A 19,147-nucleotide genomic window follows, 5' to 3' on the forward strand; every position below is an offset into this window, starting at 1 on the left:
GAAATCAAGGGGTGACGCCCTTGTCCAGCAGTGGGACACTCAGATGGCTAGTAGCCCTAGCTAGCTATACACCGTGTTTTTATTGAATTCCGTTAACTTCGGGGTATGGTTAAGTACGTTTAAGAGAATAAAATGACATAGTTATTAAAAAAAAATCTTTTTGCTTTTTTTACAAAAAAAAAATGTTTAAAAACTAATTAAATGTAGCATATATGTCCGTCAACCAAATCTTGTCAGTAGCAATGTAAAGCAAACTAAAGTAGGGCAACACTCAAAGAGCAGTATTGCGCTAAGAAAAGCAGCAATGTACATCGAACCAACAGATTTTTTTTCCGCTGAGCGCGCCCTGCGTACGTCAATTCAAATTATCACTCGCGGTTTATTGAAAAAAATTGAAACATGGACGGACAATTTAAAAGCGATGTTAAAACAATGTTAATCAAAATGATGAACAAATCTGAAGATATCAAAAACAACTGCTTATATTCTCTTTGTTCCCTATCTATGTCTTCTAAGTTTACTAAAATAAAATCATATCAAAATGCAGATAATTAGATAGTGCATATATTTGTTATTTACAATATAATATGCCACTTGTTAATGTAAATTAGTGTACTGTTCTGGATGAATATGACATACCTGTGTAATTTTTTTGATTGGTATATATTGTACAATATACATATTAAAAATAAAATAACTGATATTTGGGTGTTTATTTAATTTAAAGGTAAATAAGATAAGGGTCACTTTTCGACTTGGTTGCGTTGTACACGTACATAAACCGCCATAGGTAAGTATTGTCTGAAAAGATACTACCTACTACGAACGCCTTATATTGGGCAAGATTTAATCCTGCAACAAACATGTATGGATTAGGTAGATATTGCGAAAGAACGGCGATATAATCAAGGCTCTTAATACTGTTTAAAAGGTTTATCTTTGTAAATAGTCACAACTGATTGCTGAAAATATTAGCCATGTGGGCCTATGGACGGTTTCCAGTACACAATTTATGGTCTTGTTGGATAGATTTAGGCATACGTTTTAATTTTATTTATGCCTTTTAACCCTAAAACAAACATAATCTTAAAAGTTCGAAAGAGTTCTTCCAGTACTTGTCATAACCTCAATTTTTAGTAATGTTTACCATCAACGAGCATGATTGTACATTGTAGGCCCCTTAGCTTTGCTTATTCTTATTTAATGTATTGGTATTTAATGGTGACAGCAGAAATATCTCTTGAAACAGAAACGATTCAAAATGAAAACCAAATGAAAACAAATAAGGTGACGGCTGTCATTCACGATCCACATTCCACAGATAAAACACAGATGACACGCGTTTTGGAATTATTTGAACACAGTGTTGCTAACCCGCGATTTTTCAAATTTGCCGCCTTTTACTACTGACAAGATTTGGTTGACGGACTTTAGCGTTGTTGTAACACGGGCATTACATTTAACTCACCAAACAATTGAAATCTGTGACATATCAATGTCATTTCGAACATCGATCGACCGAGATTGTACTTAAGTTTAGTAGCAAATGTATGAACTCATTCTAAACACTAATCAATATGTAAACCGGCCCTAAGGCAAGTGTACACGCTTGTAGCAAAAAAATAAATTATTGATTATCTCCGAAATGGAGTTAATTAGAATATCGGTGTCTTTGAGAAAGTTACTTGATTTAAGCTCAGGAATGCACCCTTGAAATTAACGGAAATTAAAAAAAAAACACGGTGTATTATCATTAGTCCTCAAACTGAAACCGTTAGGTAATTTTTCATTTTCGTAAGGTTATGTTAGGCTTGTTTTATGGCCATCCTGAAAAGTGACGCGTTTCTTAACCAAATAAATTATGAATGATGACTAACGAAAATGCAGGCAAACAATACTTTATGACTTAAAACTTTTTGGAAAACAATAGAGAACCCAGACTAGAAAAAAAATCCGAAACAATTAAATTAATCAACGTCAGTATTTTGAAAGTAAAACTCATTTTATCCCTTGATTTTTAACAAGTATTTTTACTTAGAACCTAGGTACTTGGTTCGTATGAATTAGTGACATACTTTAACCCTTAAATGCATGATTTTTTTCTTTTTGCCCGAAATTAATATATATGTATCACATAATTGTTTGCCGTTTCTAGGAAAAATAGTCAAAAAAAATTATATCATCGATTTTCACTGCGAAATCAGTGTTAAAAGTTGCATAGGCTAAATCATATTTTTGGAAATATATAGCTATTAGCAGGCCTATGGAACTCTCCGCGCGAGCTCGGTTTTATACCTACGAATCCGTTCCCGTTCACGGTAGAAAAGCAAGCCAGTTGGTTGCTCACGCACGCACGTCGCGTCGCCGCGCGGTCGAATATGCTAAAATGTACTTATGCGAAAGAAATGTCTTGAACCAATGAACAAATAACACTACTTACAGTGTGGATGAATGCAGAAACAACAAAACTAATAAAAAATACCGTTTTTGCTCTTCCGATAGATAGGAAAAGTAGGTAGACATTCTCAATACAAGTACTTTTGGTTTATTTTTACGATAGGTACAATTGTGGTTGCAAGCTACAAGCTACTTAGGTGGTATTGATTCATTGCGCGGTTTATAAAACGGCGTAAACACTGCGTTTACTACAGGGAGATATGACCTTTTAAAATGTCTCGCAGTCACTCGTCGGAATGAAACGCATAAACGGAATATTGTAATTACTTATTGCAACTTATCTTGCTCATGGTTATTTTACGCTATGCTTTTATATGACCAATTCTAATGTTAGTTTGACAATTAAAACTTATATTTGTACCTACCTAAGTAGGTAGGTATCTTATATTATTTGTAAAATCATTTCTAAGCGTCGGCACGCGTCGGCAACCCTAGCGTTGCGCCGGTGCGCGGCGGCGCGTTGAAGGTCATTCCATTGTATTTTAGTGTAGGTATTAAAACGGTAGGTATTTGCGTTTTCTTTGAGAGATAAGTATCTGTTCGTAAGAACTATTATATAATCTGTGCTATTAGTAAAGGGTATAGGAAAAATCTTAACTGCCATCAGAAAGGTGCACTATTTATGATGTTCTTATGATAAAGTTTGTAATGTAATGGACCCTATAATGGACGTGGAACCGGTAATGGGACATAAAACCACAAATCCTCTAAAATAAGTATGTAAAAGTAGTTTATAAACACTGGCAATATTTTACCATAAATAAGAGTCATAGAGCTGTTTAAGTTTGACTTTTTATTAATTTCGGTTAATTTTTAAGAAATTGGCGCCAACCCAAAAGTTGTCGTGTCACTGGAAAAAATAACCAGTAAGAATTCTTAACAACTTCGCTAAGAGAGGTGAGTTCATATATTAAATTGTAATTAATTATTAATTAATTATTACTAGAATGTGTTTTGTTAATTGCATTTACCATGAGATAAGGTATACAACACATTATGTTGTGACTCTAGAGATGTATAAAAAATAGTAGTATTTTGCCCAATCCCATTATAGGAGCTGTAAAACTGCATACCTCCTATGATGGGATAATTTACATAATGATGCTTGCCATGGCGTAATTTCATGTTTAAATAATACAGAAGTATAATGTAGTTACTCGTACGAACTATGTCAGGAGGTCTTCTCGGACTTCGGATAAATTAATATCGTTTTTACAAAATTTTATTTAACTTGCCCTGTTAGTTTGTATACAGGGTGGATTTTCTTTTTGGGTCAGTGAGGGTAGCTACCAGATCCCGTGCTGCGACGAGAAAACGGTCTTAGAAAACCTTCCCTCGATTTCAAATTAATGAAGATTGGCTTTTACAGATTTTGGAAAAAACATACAGGGTGCGAGAAAAAGGTAATTTTTGACAATCTTTTTTTTGATGCCAATCGATCCCATTCCTATTGAGGATCAAAAGCTTGTATGGAGCTAAAAAAAATTCCGGCTAGAAAAGCCACAAATCGAGGAAAACTTTTCCCATACAATTTGTATGAAAATCAAAACTTTTATTTTTCACATGCTATTTTTCTATGACAATTGATTCCATTCTTATCTAGTATCAATAGTTTCTTTGGGGTCAACTTACGATAATGTACTAAAAAGCCACAAATTAATAAAAACTTTTTCCATTGACCCCAAAAAAACTATTGATACTGGATAGGAATGGAATCGATTGGCATACAAAAATAGCATGTGAAAAATATAAGTTTTTATTTTCATACAAATTGTATGGGAAATGTTTTCCTCGATTTGTGGCTTTTCTAGCCGGAATTTTTTTTGTTCCATACAAGCTTTTGATCCTCAATAGGAATGGGATCGATTGGCATCAAAAAAAAAGTTTGTCAAAAATTACCTTTTCCTCGCACCCTGTATGTTTTTTCCAAAATCTGTAAAAGCCAATCTTCATTAATTTGAAATCGAGGGAAGGTCTTCTAAGACCGTTTTCTCGTAGCAGCACGGGATCTGGTAGCTGCCCTCACTGACCCAAAAAGAAAATCCACCTGTATTAGTTAGTGTGGTTCAAATCTTGGAAATGGCATTTGAGCCACTTTCGGATTTCCGATTGAGTTGAAATTTTGGATACGTATGCAAATCGGGTGACAATGCAATCGGGTGACAAAAATGACTAATAACTAGTTTTTTGCCAAAAACTTATTCCCTATTCCAATATCTTATACTGATAGGGTATGCCCATTATAGGGGGCCCATTACTGGATCCACGTCCATTACCGGGGTTCCATTACTGGAGCTTTGGTGTCCATGACTGGAGAAAAAAACCATACTTTTAATTTATTAATTATGTGGAAACTAACTGCAGTATCTTTGATACAACACGCCTGAAACATGAAAGAAGGATAGGATATTCATCTTTTAACAAGCTAAGCGGTAGAACTTTTACATGTATCAGGGAAATATCACAAATATTCAAATATCCTCTTAAATGTCCCATGACTGGTGCCGTTACTATAAATATAAAATAATTACAAACCCCGAAAAATCTGCCCAAAATCACATACTAAAAATCATCAACTTCCAGGTTTTTCCAAGTTTTCCGACATTTCGTCTATACTTAAACAAATGTAATTTAGGGTTTTTTTTTAATTAGGTTTAGTTTTAGTTATTTTATTTTATAAGGTACTTAAGTATTAAGTTTGTACCTACTATTTACGTTAAATAAACGTTTTGTTAGAACAAAAAAAAATGTAATTTTTATAAATTAAAGGTGTTTGTGCCGAACCGAAGGTGAGGGCCATAAATATGCGATCTGCGGCTTTACGAATTACTTACCGCCGGTGCGTGGTTTGTCTAAAGTTTTACGTCTTGCCTTGGCCAGGAAGTGAGATTTTCTTCTCTCGTAGCGGGAAGAAAATCCCACTTACGGGCCTAGGGTGACGTAAAAGTAATTACTTGTATAAACTTCTTATTAAACGGTTATTCGTAGAATTCAAAAGTTAATGTCAGTGTCAACTTGTCAAGCCATCTTAAAAATGTTGTTAGTCAAAGTTCAATTGCAATTAATTTAGTTTTAAAGGAATAAAACCAGAAATTACATAGGTTTAACAGCATTCAAAAGTACCGTAAGTAAGGATCGGTAATAAAAATAAATATTCAAAAACATTACTGCTTAAATCTAAATCTATTGGTACACTGCTGGATAAAATAAATACCTACCTCGGGATCTACCCCCTGGCATCTTGATCAGATCGTAAGTAACTTTGACCTAAAGACCGTTTTCTGCCTTGACCTGACCCCATTTAATAAAGCTACATGTTTACATGTGTAAGCGTTTGACATGCAAAGGCGGGGGCGGTTCGCTCAGTGGCGCGTGTAAAATTGTAACTTATAGCCTTCAAAATGCGCCCTTGCCTTCCCACGTTGCTACAAAAACATCAAAATTAAGGGCCCGTATAAGCAACCTGTTGATTTGTGTGGGTAGTCCCCCCAGCGTCATCCGCGTCACGTTTTACCCCGACTTATGAATGAGATAGCGACTCCGAAGAGGGGGGCACCACCGCTATTCCTCATTCGCCGGCCCGCGCCCGAAGCGAGCTCACGTCCGTCGCGCTCCCCAACCGCAAATCGCGTGCAGTGAAACTTCATAAAAGTTATTTTATTGCAAAAACAAATGGCCATCGATAGTGAAACCTGAAACTGTGTGATTGTGTGTGTTCTGTGTACATTAACCTGTGTTAAATAAACTTAGTACATCCTAGCATTGCTAGGAATCGGTGAAAATTGCTGGATTTTGTTGGCTGGCGGAGAGCGCCCAGGCCACTATGGAGAGCTACTTTGACATCTCAAACGACCTTAAAGACGTCTGGGATGCAGACATTGACCCGGTAAGTTACTATCTTAGAGAAATCAGCTCCACCGATGTGTATCTGAGAAAGTAGCGATGATATCGGTCATAGAATCTAGACCTTGTTTAGTAACTAATCAAATCAACCTGTAGAGGAAAATAAATACGCGTCGTGACTCAACTGCAAATATGATAACATTCGTTCGGAATTCGATGGAAAACAGCGAAAGGAATTTACGTGCTCAGTTGAGCAATTTTCACTTGTGTTTTGGGTAACTACAGGTGTTTTAGGTCAGCAACTGCGCGATTTAAATTAAAATAGGTACCTATAAAGTTAGGCTTAAGTAGGGGAATAAGGGGTAGGTAATTCGATTTTTACCTAGGAACGGGCCCTTTTTGCTTAGGCAGGCATAATGAGTATTTAACCATTTTTCCATCAGGTACCTACTAGGAAGTCTAGGAACCAGGGCTCGGAACCGATTTTTTGTGAAACCCAAAATATCCCAATATTTTAAACAATTGTATGCCCTTTACCTGACTTAATCATGTATTTAGGTAACTACTTCGTATTATTAGATTGTCCCATTAAAAATTAAATAATAAACCAAAGAACGTAATAATACCGGTATTTTTGTATGAAAGAAAAACCGGTTCCGAGCCTAGAAACCCAAGAAAATACCAAAACTCTATTGAAATACACAACAGTAAGTACATCATGTTAACTTTTTACTTTAGGTTTGTTTAAAAAAACAACTAAGTATATAAGTTATAATATAACTGGATTGCGTTCCGTTATTTTGCAGAGACTGACGTCCAATTTAATTGCACCGCAGTGGAATTTACCCGAATTCCGGTTCGTTTTCACTTCTCCACTTCGGTTGCGTTGTTTTCATTACAGTATATTTCGTTGATTATTGTTATCATTACTGATAATGTTTTAGTGAGGTAGGCAGCTTATTAAATATAAAACTAAGCTGATAACAGTGTGCCGAGTGTGCCTTATACATATTGTTAATGAATGGATCTTATGTCTGTACTGTACGTAACTGGATCAAACTTTAAAGTAATAGCGGGTCAACCTTTACTTCAGTGTATCTAAATTTTGATGATAAAATTCTTAAGAAAAATAAATAATAGACATAAGTACCTACAGTTACAGTAACCAAGTAACATATGTTTTTTTTGTGTTTAAGTATTTTTTCAAAAAGGGTCTCAAACTATTTAAGTAAATAAATATTTCCTAACTTGCTAAGGATAGGTCTTAATACAGGATTAGGGGTCCTTAAACAATAGGTACAATACTTTTCGCCATCGCCCTACGCGACAACATTACCATCTTCACCACTTAGATGGTTGGCAGTCCTCAACTGTGCGTTTCTCCAAAAACTTCCTGCCTCGCACAGCCAAACTGTGGAATGAACTGTCGCCTGCGGTATTTCCGGACCGATACGACCTTCAAACCTTCAAGAAAAGAGCGTACTCCCATCCCATCCCATCTTAAATACCGGCAACGCGCTTGCAACCCTTCTGGTGTTGCGGGTGTCCATGGGCGGCGGTAATCGCTTACCAGTTTGCCTCCTATATCATAAAAAAAAATAGGTAATAAGCTAGTCCCCTAAAGACTCCTAGGGGACGCAACTTTACCAATTAAAAAAACATATAGGGGTACGGGTACTATCACACTATCAGCGTTGCAACACAAAAACAATTGGGAATTATGCACAAAAAAACGCTGGAAAACCCTAATCAAATGCCTAAAATATGTTTTTTATTGATCGTAATAAGAAATATGTGGATATTTGAATTTGAATGGTGTAGGCATATGAATGTCCATATTTCGCGATAAGTAAACAAATGTGGGATTTACTTGTCTAGTTGATTGCTTATCACCAGCTGTTTATGATCGAATAAATTCTTTTCGTGCACAAATGTGACCAATACGTTCGTAATAAATGGAACTAATTAAATTCCATAGGTACTAAATTGTTGTCATGTTTAAGCATTTTACGTCAGAAATTCATTTCACGTCAGAAATTCATTACTTCAGTCAGAAAGTGGCGCCCCCAATTGTCGGACTAGGTTATAGGTGGTACATTTTTTTGTAATACGAAGCTCGTTCAAAAATGGTACCCTTGCCTTGAATGTTCAACATATAGGTAGCTGGGTTCTTTTCTTTGCAAGTTTTATTTTTATCAATTGTTAGATATTAACAGGGCCCAGGGCAGGGACAAAGGCCCCAAATCCGGCTCGAAGGGCCACTTTGTTTAAACAAGTTGCTACGTTACCAATCATTTCTTCTCATATAATCATATTAGATAGTCTCCTTTATAGGTGTTAAGATAAACTAGCGTTACCTAGTTTGGGTCTGGAACATCGCCACCTTTTATGAAATTTGGACATCAAACTAAACAGAACCAGCCACATCCCTATCACACAGCCACACTTACCCATATTGACATTACTTGTATTTCATTCTTGGAATGATTATATAAATATTAATGTTTTAGCCAATCCGTCGAATTTTCTACAATTACCTAATCGGTTTTGAACTTTGGACTACTCCTTGAAGGGTTATTTGAAGGATTTAAAAAAAAAACTTGTTTATGCATAGTTTTTAAGATGTGACCCGTTCAGACTGTTTATTTTCTTTATGTTGCAACCTAACTGAGCGTTTTTTGTATTTGTGTTTTATTATATTAGGTATGTATTTATGATTTATGAACAATTTAGGCTAATTTAATACCTAATCATTAAATGAGAATATCTCAATACAAATAGAGATAAAATGTTGACTACTTTTTTAGTCCCAAAAAATATCAAATCCGTTTCTTTTTCTATTGAGTCATATAAATACAAATCAAAGCTTGAATCGCGTAATGACAGAATATCTGGGTGACCGAGCTTCGCTCGGAAAACATATAATAACTCGGAAATGCGCGTTTTCCCAGAGATAAGACCTAGCTAGATCGATTTTTCGCCCCCGAAAACCCCTATATACCAAATTTCATCGAAATCGTTAGAGCCGTTTCCGAGATCCCCGAAATATATATATATATATATATATATATATATATATATATATATATATATAAATAAATAAACAAGAATTGCTCGTTTAAAGGTATTAGATATTTATATCTTCAATTAGCACAAAGTGTGATTTTTTTTCCGGAGAATCTGAACCTATATTGTCTTAGATTAGGCATTTCCATTTTCTGTTTCCACATAGAAGGTTGACTGGTAGAGAATGCCTCATTGCATTAAGTCCGCCTTTTGTACGATTGTATTTTCTTTTGTGGAAGAAAAATCTTTAAATAGACAAGCTGGTGGACATCGAGCTTTACAGACATTCCGCCCCTCTTCTATAAAGGTAATACATGCAACTCATGCAAGAGCTAGAGTAGCTGCTCTGTTCTAGTAGTATTCTGTAAAGACCTGTCTTGATTAAGAGCAAAAAACGTTTACCGGTGCGCATATTGCGTACATCTCCCCTTTTAGTTTTTTGCGCCGTAGTTATAGTTCATTGGTCACGCTTTTTTTAAGTAGGTATACCTAACGCACTGAGGTACAGTTATAGAATGTTGTTAAAATGTCTATATTGTCTATAGTAAAAATTCATATAAAGATGATAGGTACAAAATAGTGTAATTAAAAAAAAATCCTGCCTAAGTTTGACTTTTAAAGAAGACTAGCGACCCGCCCCGGCTTCGCACGGGTTAACAAATTATACATAAACCTTCCTCTTGGATCACTCTATTTATTAAAAAAAGCGGCCAAGTGCGAGTCGGACTTCGATATCGGTTAGGCGATTTATGATGTATTAAAAAAAAACTACTTGCTAGATCTCGTTCAAACCAATTTTCGGTGGAAGTTTACATGGTAATGTACATCATATATTTTTTTTAGTTTTATCATTCTCTTATTTTAGAAGTTACAGGGGGGGGGACACACATTTTACCACTTTGGAAGTGTCTCTCGCGCAAACTATTCAGTTTAGAAAAAAATGATATTACAAACCTCAATATCATTTTTGAAGACCTATCCCCCTATTCGTCATGTCTGTCTGTCTGTCCGTCTGTCCGTCTGTCCGTCTGTCTGTCCGTCCGTATGTCACAGCCACTTTTCTCCGAAACTATAAGAACTATACTGTTGAAACTTGGTAAGTAGATGTATTCTGTGAACCGCATTAAGATTTTCACACAAAAATAGAAAAAAAACAATAAATTTTTGGGGTTCCCCAAACTTCGAACTGAAACTCAAAAATTTTTTTTTCATCAAACCCATACGTGTGGGGTATCTATGGATAGGTCTTCAAAAATGATATTGAGGTTTCTAATATCATTTTTTTCTAAACTGAATAGTTTGCGCGAGAGACACTTCCAAAGTGGTAAAATGTGTGTCCCCCCCCCTGTAACTTCTAAAATAAGAGAATGATAAAACTAAAAAAAATATATGATGTACATTACCATGTAAACTTCCACCGAAAATTGGTTTGAACGAGATCTAGTAAGTAGTTTTTTTTTTATACGTCATAAATCGCCTAAATACGGAACCCTTCATGGGCGAGTCCGACTCGCACTTGGCCGCTTTTTTTTATATAATAAATTAATGATCGGTGAGCTGTTTAAAAAAAGTCTACAAACACACACTTTTGTTCTTTAGCTAAGGTCTTTCAGATTGTTTAACTAGCCTAAGCAGAGTTCTACGGGTTTTCAAACACATTCTATAACAGTACCTCAGTGTGTCAGGTGTAAATAAGTCTGGGAGATAAGATTCGTATTGGATACATGTCAGAATCATTAGACATTATTTTTCCAATCTATTTTTACTTAAATGATTTGTGATAAGAGAAAAACGTCGGAATATATTTGTAGTAATTAAATAAAATAAAAACATATTAAATATCTATATTATGAAAAGTCATTCACTATTAAAATTGACAAACAGTCATATTCCATTCCTGTGGATGAATCTTTCGCATTCAAGCCATTTTCAAATTAAATATTTGAGTGACCAGTTTTCATACATTTAGAACACTTTGTCACGTCATGTTCATATCGTGTGCAATGCAATGCAACGTATAAAAACTTATCTATGTGTGATTAAATATAGCAAATTGCACTGTATAACAACATAATAATAAAAACCGGTCAATCGTGAGTAATAAATATAAAAGAAGCGTGTATATGGTTACGTTTTCTAGCTGTATGTATTTTGAAGTTTCCGTATACGAATAGGTACTTAAAATTTAGTTTTTGTTGGTATTGTTTATTTTCCTTGTAATTTGTGAACTATAATCTTAATAGACACATCACTCAGTAACATTTTCTAGAGCCCCACTAAGAAAGGAAAATGGGGTCCAAAGATTTAAGAACGCAGGTAAAGTCACGGGGGAGACATATCACATAACCAAAACACTGCTGCAATCACGGTTGAACAGAGGTCATATTAATGAAGACAAAATTTAATAACTGCAGCTAAAACGTAGATTCCTAAGGTATTTTTAAAACTATAAATACCTATCTTTCTAAATGCGTAAGACACAGACGTATCACTTATAGCAATCAAAATTATGAAGAATTAGGTGTCCTAAATGATCACATTATTAAGTTGGCCACTTTTTGGAGGAAATTCATATTTGCTGCCTTAAAAAAAGGTTGATGCCCTTCAATCTTGTTTTAAGGCCTTATTTTGGCCTCAGGGCGAATAATGGAAGAAAGAGCCAACAATTGGATAGTTAACCCTATAAGCCAGCATTTTTTTTAATATACAATTGAGATGGGAGTACCTAATAGTATTTAAATAAGACCTTTTTCTAGAATTATCAAAAGTAGATATCAAACTTATATCATGATCTGTTAATATCATTAAATACTGGCCTAATTTTGGACTTAACTATAATAATCTTGTACCAAATTACGTGAAACTAAGTACCACCAAAAACAACTGCCTAATGGCCACCAATTTCGAAGCCCATTCGGGGGTCAATGAGACCTCTGGGCACCTGTAACTCGTTCCAACGCTGTGCGTGACGTCACCGACCAAGTCGTCACATATATGTATACGTTACTCACTCTTATTAAGGTGGGGTAAGGTTTATGAATATGTTTTTAGTTTGGTGGTAGGATGGGTTTCGTTTAGGTTGGTTGGGTGTTCTTATGCGCCCCTATTCGTAATGCTCGCATATTAGGCGCAAGTAAAGTTGACAAGCGTATTGCCAATAAAGAATATTACGCGAAAGTCTGCGCAGGGGGCGCCACTCCCACAATAAGTGACAATATAAGGGTCTACCGCAAACGAGAGAGTGGAAATTGGAAATCCGATAAATATCGGATAATTATCCCAGGTATGATGGTGCTATATTTATTTTCTTTAAATTCTGTGATTGAAAATATGTACAAACTGACCTAATATTGATTAAGTCGTTTTTTTATTAACCACTGACATATAAGATAATCAACGTTCCAAATGTTCCAATTCACGCGCAATTTGTTTTTAAGCATACCGCATTTTACCACATTTTAATTATCAGGCATAAAAATTACGATAATTATAAAGATAACTATCATTGATAATTATCAAGACAACTATCATTGATAATTATCCTTTCGAACCCTGCAAACAGCGCAAGCTGGTCTGCGCCTTCGGCTACCCGCGAAGCGATCGCAATGGCGCCTCTCATGGTCTTACGGTACACCGAGGTGCGACGACCCAGTGCGTTGAACCTCGCGCGTTTTTTACTGTATGGACACTTGTAAGATAGGCGGAGGGACGCGTTACAGTATGGTCAAACTCACTTGAAGGATGGGCAGTAAGGCCGAAGCTAAAATAAAGACATAGGTAAATAAATATTACAGGATAATTTTACACAGATCGAACTAGTCCCCCTCCCACAGTATTCAGTAAGATACGATTGATAGGCGAGTTTTGGCACAGATTATATATTATAATAGTTCTATCATTAACCCCCTGCGCAAAAAGTGGGGTGTTGTATGTTTGACGCCAATGTCTGTCTGTCTGTGGCATCGTATAGCTCTCCAACGGATGGATTACTGTGCGGTTTTTTTACGTGGAACGTGGAAGTGAGATTCCTTGCAGTGGTTCTTAGCTAAGTTTGATAAAAATCGATCCTGCAGTCTGAAGAGTTGATCAGCTGTTTTCCAAAATAATATAATACTCATCAACCGAGCGTTCGTCTCCGCCATAGAGAAAAAAATACATAGAGTGCTCACTCTATACATCAGTTTTAGTACCAAAAAGACTATTAGCATCTAGCATCGAGTAGCGGAACTATCAGTACTGCTACTTGACAATAGATGTAGCACCGACCGGAAAGTCTTATCTCAACAGCATAAGACTTTCCGGTCGGTGCTACATCTATTGTCAAGTAGCAGTACTGATAGTTCCGCTACTCGATGCTAGATGTAGACACTGAAATTAATAGTCTGAACTGATGTATGGAGTGAGCACTCTATGTATTTTTTTCTCTATGTCTCCGCTAAGTTCTCCGTTTCAGCGTGGTCGAAAATGCTATTGTATATGTGGTGATGTTCTCCTCTACAGTTCACAATTCTCAAGCGATTCTTGTGAAATGTTGTGGGCATGTTCGAAGATTAATCAGATTTTTGCTTGTCGATTCAGTTTTTGGAAATGTTTCAAAATGGCGGAGCCATACATTTTTTAGTTTAAAATTGTGCTCGTGAGGTCTACAGCTTACAGAGCCACTAGTACTATTACTTATTCTGTATCTGTGGTCGTACTGATGATTTGGGAGCTTTGACCACTCGCTATTAGAATTGATAAGTTGGGCGCGGCCTGACCGGTTCGATTAGTATTCTAGATATGTTTTTGATCTGTTCACATTCCTTTAAATTAAATATGGCGGAGTGCGGATAGATTGGCGTATTCATTAGATAGGTTTATACAGTTATGTCTGAAAATATCGATACGGAAAAAGAGCATGTTCGTATACCTATACATATTTTTGGCACTTTGTAAGCATCGATATTTTCAGACGTCTACCTGTTGGCAAATTGGCAACACAGTTGTGGCAGAAAATCTAATAAATAGAGACCGTATTAGGCTAACTCTTAGAGCTTTTTCACGTTATCCGATCCAATATCGGATGACGGTTCCATTTGTCTTTCTAAATTCTCTGCGACTCAAACTATTTTTCATACCAAATTTCATCTCAATCCATAAATTTTTAGGGTTCCGTACCTCAAAAGGAAAAACGGAACCCTTATAGGATCACTCGTACGTCTGTCTGTCTGTCTGTCTGTCCGACAATTCCCCCCTCTCCTCTTTATCTCCGAAACTACTGGTTCTATTTTTTTTTATAGGTACACAAAATAGTTCTTACCTATAGATCACAGGAAAACCTCTTAAAAATATGTAGTTAAGCGTGAGTCGGACTTAATGTACGGAATCCTTGGAACGCGAGTCCGACTCGCACTTGGCCGGTTTTTTTTTGTATCCGAATTTCTCGCCTTGTTTTCACGTGACTTGTATAATGAGAGCTCTAATGTATTGTTAATAAGGTTTTTTCTTTTAATTAAATATTATTCTTATTCTTATGTCTAATTAGCGATAATGCCTCGCCTTCCAACAGTTCCAACAAGTTGATTAGTAGATTACCAAAACCCATTTTTGTAATAGAACCGGTTGATATAAACCGGTTTTAAATGTTTCCGAACCCGGTTAATCGAAGAAAATATTTCGGAAATTCTTGCTTGACGTATCTTGATTAATGTACCTAATAATAAATTGAGTACTTATAAAAAATTGTTTTTAAATCTGGCAATGTTATGGAAACATGAGAAAAAACATTAAGATAAATATAAAATAAGATGAATTAGGGCGCTGGTGGGCTAGCGGTAAGAAGGCGTTTTTTTTTGTTGTCCCCTACACTTTTTTTCAAATTTGGGATTTTTTATGTTATTTCTACTCAGAATCACGAGCTCTTTCTATCCTAATAGGAGAAAAAAAGTGTCCTACGGTTTTTATTTCCATTCCGTCACAATTTTTCATAGACTTTGTATGGCAGTCGCGAAATGGAAAGATCGAAAAATGTATGGAAATTTTGAGACACTTTTTTCTAGAAATAACATAAAAAATCCCAAATTTGAAAAAAAGGTGTAGGGGACAACAAAAAAAACGCCCAACAGTGTGTGACTTTCAATCCGGAGGTCGCGGGTTCAAACCCCGGCTCGTACTAGTTTTTCGGAACTTACCTATGTAAGAAATATCATTTTCTATTTACCAGTCGCTTTTCGGTGAAGGAAAACGTCGTGAGGAAACCGTAACAATCCCAACAAGGCCTAGTTTCTAGTTTCTCCTCTGGGTTGGAAGGAATGAATGAATTATATTAACTAAAGTATTATTTATTACTAAACCATAATAAATTTATTTATATTGCCCCCTAAAATCCAATGTCTGATCATAAGACTGGCCGTAAAGTCATATTGCCGCTCTCAGTCGAATTGTTTATACGGCCGGAAAGCCAGCTTTCCTCTTAACGGTAACAGCGTTAATAGGGGTAATATAGTAACAGCACCAGTCATGGGACATTTAAGAGGAAATTTGGAGTATTTGTGATATTTCCCTGATACCGGCAAAAGTTCTACCGCTTAGCGTGTTTAAAGATGAAAATCCTATCCATCTTTTATGTTTCAGGCGTGTTATATCAAAGATACTGCAATTAGTTTCCACATAATTTACAAATTAAAACTATGCCTTTTTTCTCCAGTCATGGACACCAAAGCTCCAGTAATGGTACCCCGGTAATGGACGTGGATCCAGTAATGGGCCCCCTATAATGGACATACCCTATCAGTATAAGATATTGGAACAGGGAATAAATTTTTGGCAAAAAACTAGTTATTAGTCATATTTGGTATAAGCTTTTATGTAAGAATGTATTTTTCTTTTCACAGCCAACTAATACTCATCAAGACAATTCTAACAAACCCAAACACAATAAGGTTGCGTTTATTACAGAGTTCCCATGGCCACCTCCTGTCTCCATCATGAGATCAGGTCCATGTTATCATAATATTGCATTGTCATCCGATTTGCTTACGTATCCAAAATTTCAACTCAATCGGAAATCCGAAAGTGGCTCAAATTCAACTTCCAAGATTTGAACCACACTAACTAACAGGCATGTTAAATAAAATTTTGTAAAAACGATATTAATTTTTTCTACTCCCGTACTTTTATTTGTCATTTAAAGGGTCGTGCACACACCTTTAAACCCCTCTCTTATAGTTGTCAAGACAAGTCTTTAGTCTATTCCCCAAAAAAGTATTTGTGCATACACGCAGTATCTTTTTGGCACTTTTACGATACTTCGTGTAATCACCACTTAAAAAATATTGTATGGAATACATTGTTGCCAACCTAATTTTAATTGTCATTTCTGCCAGATGAGTGAACCATAGACATGTTTTGGTCACATCATCATCATCATTATCAGTTTTCATCTTTATAGGGCTGTATCTCCTAAACCGTGCGTCGTAGCGCAAAAATAATCAAATTTTCGTTCCCCTTTGAATCCCGTAAGTAATATTTAAAAAACACCAAAAACAAAAAAAAAATTATAAAAAAGAAAGAAAAATGTTTATGGGTTGTATCTCCTAAACCGTGCGTAGTAGCGCAAAAATATTAAAATGTTCATTCCTCTGTAAGAAGCCCCTAATTAATATAAAAAAAACACAAAAGAGAAATAATAAAAAAAAACAAAAAAAATAATTATAATGCTGTATCTCCTAAACCGTGCGTCGTAGCGCAAAAATAATAAAATGTTCATTCCTCTGTAAGAAACTCCTAATTAATATTAAAAAAAAAACACAAAAGAGAAATAAATAAAAAACAAAAAAAAAAACTTTATAATGCTGTATCTCCTAAACCGTGCGTCGTAGCGCAAAAATAATAAAATGTTCATTCCTCTGTAAGAAACCCCTAATTAATATTATAAAAAAAATAAAAAAAAAACAAAACAAAACTTTATAATACTGTATCTCCTAAACCGTGCGTCGTAGCGCAAAAATAATCAAATTTTCGTTTCCCTTTGAAACCCCAAAGTAATATTTAAAAAAACACGAAAAACAAAACAAAATAAAAAAAAAAGAAAGAAAAATGTTTATGGGTTACATCTCCTAAACCGTGCGTCGTAGCGCAATAGTAGTTTATGCAACAGTGATATAATAAGGGTTCTTAAAATTCAAGGGTCGAAGTTACAAAATCGAGTTTTGTAAAAAAAGACCCGAGAATTTTAAGAACCAATTATGAGCTGTTGCATACATTACTTTTTCTATGACAGCTGCAGCAAAAAAAAAAAAAAAGTTATTATAAAAAAAAAAGAGTTATTATTAAAAAAAAGAGTTATTATTTAAAAAAAATTGAGTTATTATTTAAAAAAAAAAGAGTTATTATTGTAAATGAAAACATACCTCTTTCAATCAAGATGATCGGAACTTGTATCTTTTTCTACTCCAGCACTTAAATGTGTCAATTAAATGACTGACAGTGATATCTAAAGCAATGTCATTTGAATGCTTTGTCTATAGGCTCATAAGATGACTGCTAGCAGTCATCTTATGAGTATAATACAACTGCTTTATTTTTTTTAAAGATACAAGTTCCGATCATCTTGATTGAAAGAGGTATGTTTTCATTTACAATAATAACTCTTTTTTTTTTTAAATAATAACTCTCTTTTTTTTAATAATAACTCTTTTTTTTTTTTTTTTTTTTTTTTTTTTTTTTTTTTTTTTTTTTTTGCTGCAGCTGTCATAGAAAAAGTAATGTATGCAACAGCTCATAATTGGTTCTTAAAATTCTCGGGTCTTTTTTTACAAAACTCGACTACGTCTCGTTTTGTAACTTCGACCCTTGAATTTTAAGAACCCTTATTATATCACTGTTGCATAAACTACTATTAAAAAAAATAAAGCAGTTGTATTATACTCATAAGATGACTGCTAGCAGTCATCTTATGAGCCTATAGACAAATCATTCAAATGACATTGCTTTAGATATCACTGTCAGTCATTTAATTGACACATTTAAGTGCTGGAGTAGAAAATAGTATTTTATGCAACCGTTGTTTAAGAGGGGTCAAAAAAGGCGAGTGGCGTGAAGCCGAAAATTGTTAATAAAGACGCCACGAGTATTTTTTGACTCAGTTAAACAACGTTGCATACAATACTTTTTCTACGACCAAGCACTTACTTTGAAATGCAATGAAATAATAATAAGAATAGATGATGATGATTGTTTAATGTCCTAATGTGATAGGTTGTTCAGTGCGTGGGATTCTTAAGGGGAACGAAAATTTTATTATTTTTGCGCCACGACGCACGGTTTAGGAGATACAGCCTTATAAATATACCTATATATATTTTTTTTGTTTTTTTTAATATTAATTAGGGGTTTCTTACAGAGGAATGAACATTTTATTATTAATTATTTTAAAAGTATTGTATGCAACGTTGTTTAACTGAGTCAAAAAATACTCGTGGCGTCTTTATTAACAATTTTCGGCTTCACGCCACTCGCCTTTTTTGACCCCTCTTAAACAACGGTTGCATAAAATACTATATCCGAAGTCCGAGAAGACTTCCTGACATAGTTCGTAACTACATTATACCTACTTCTGTATTATTTAAACATGAAATTACGCCATGGCAAGCATCATTATGTAAATTGTAAGTTATCCCATCATAGGAGGTATGCAGTTTTAGAGCTCCTATAATGGGATTGGGCAAAATACCATTATTTTTTATACATCTCTAGAGACACAAAATAGTGTGTTGTATACCTTATTTCATGGTAAATGCAA

General features: G+C 35.0%; 1 protein-coding gene and 2 long non-coding RNA genes across 3 annotated transcripts in view; 1 reads left to right on the forward strand and 2 right to left on the reverse strand.

Moving 5' to 3' along the window:
• The window catches only part of LOC134662856 (uncharacterized), a 256,695-nt gene that overhangs the window by 77,726 nt on the left and 159,822 nt on the right, over positions 1-19,147 (reverse strand). The gene's annotated exons all lie outside the window — the stretch shown is intronic.
• Positions 6,031-19,147, forward strand: part of LOC134662790 (cyclic AMP response element-binding protein A) — a 184,296-nt gene continuing 171,179 nt past the window's right edge. The window contains exon 1 of the mRNA XM_063519092.1: positions 6,031-6,343. Coding sequence (XP_063375162.1) covers positions 6,281-6,343 — 63 coding nt within the window. The 5' untranslated portion in view covers positions 6,031-6,280. The remainder of the gene's footprint in view (positions 6,344-19,147) is intronic.
• Positions 10,113-19,147, reverse strand: part of LOC134662863 (uncharacterized) — a 122,952-nt gene continuing 113,917 nt past the window's right edge. Inside the window, exon 2 of the long non-coding RNA XR_010098095.1 lies at positions 10,113-10,349. This is a non-coding gene — a long non-coding RNA (uncharacterized LOC134662863). The remainder of the gene's footprint in view (positions 10,350-19,147) is intronic.

The sequence above is a fragment of the Cydia amplana genome, chromosome 3, assembly GCF_948474715.1.
Source record: "Cydia amplana chromosome 3, ilCydAmpl1.1, whole genome shotgun sequence".
In the NCBI taxonomy this organism is placed as follows: Eukaryota; Metazoa; Arthropoda; class Insecta; order Lepidoptera; family Tortricidae; genus Cydia; species Cydia amplana.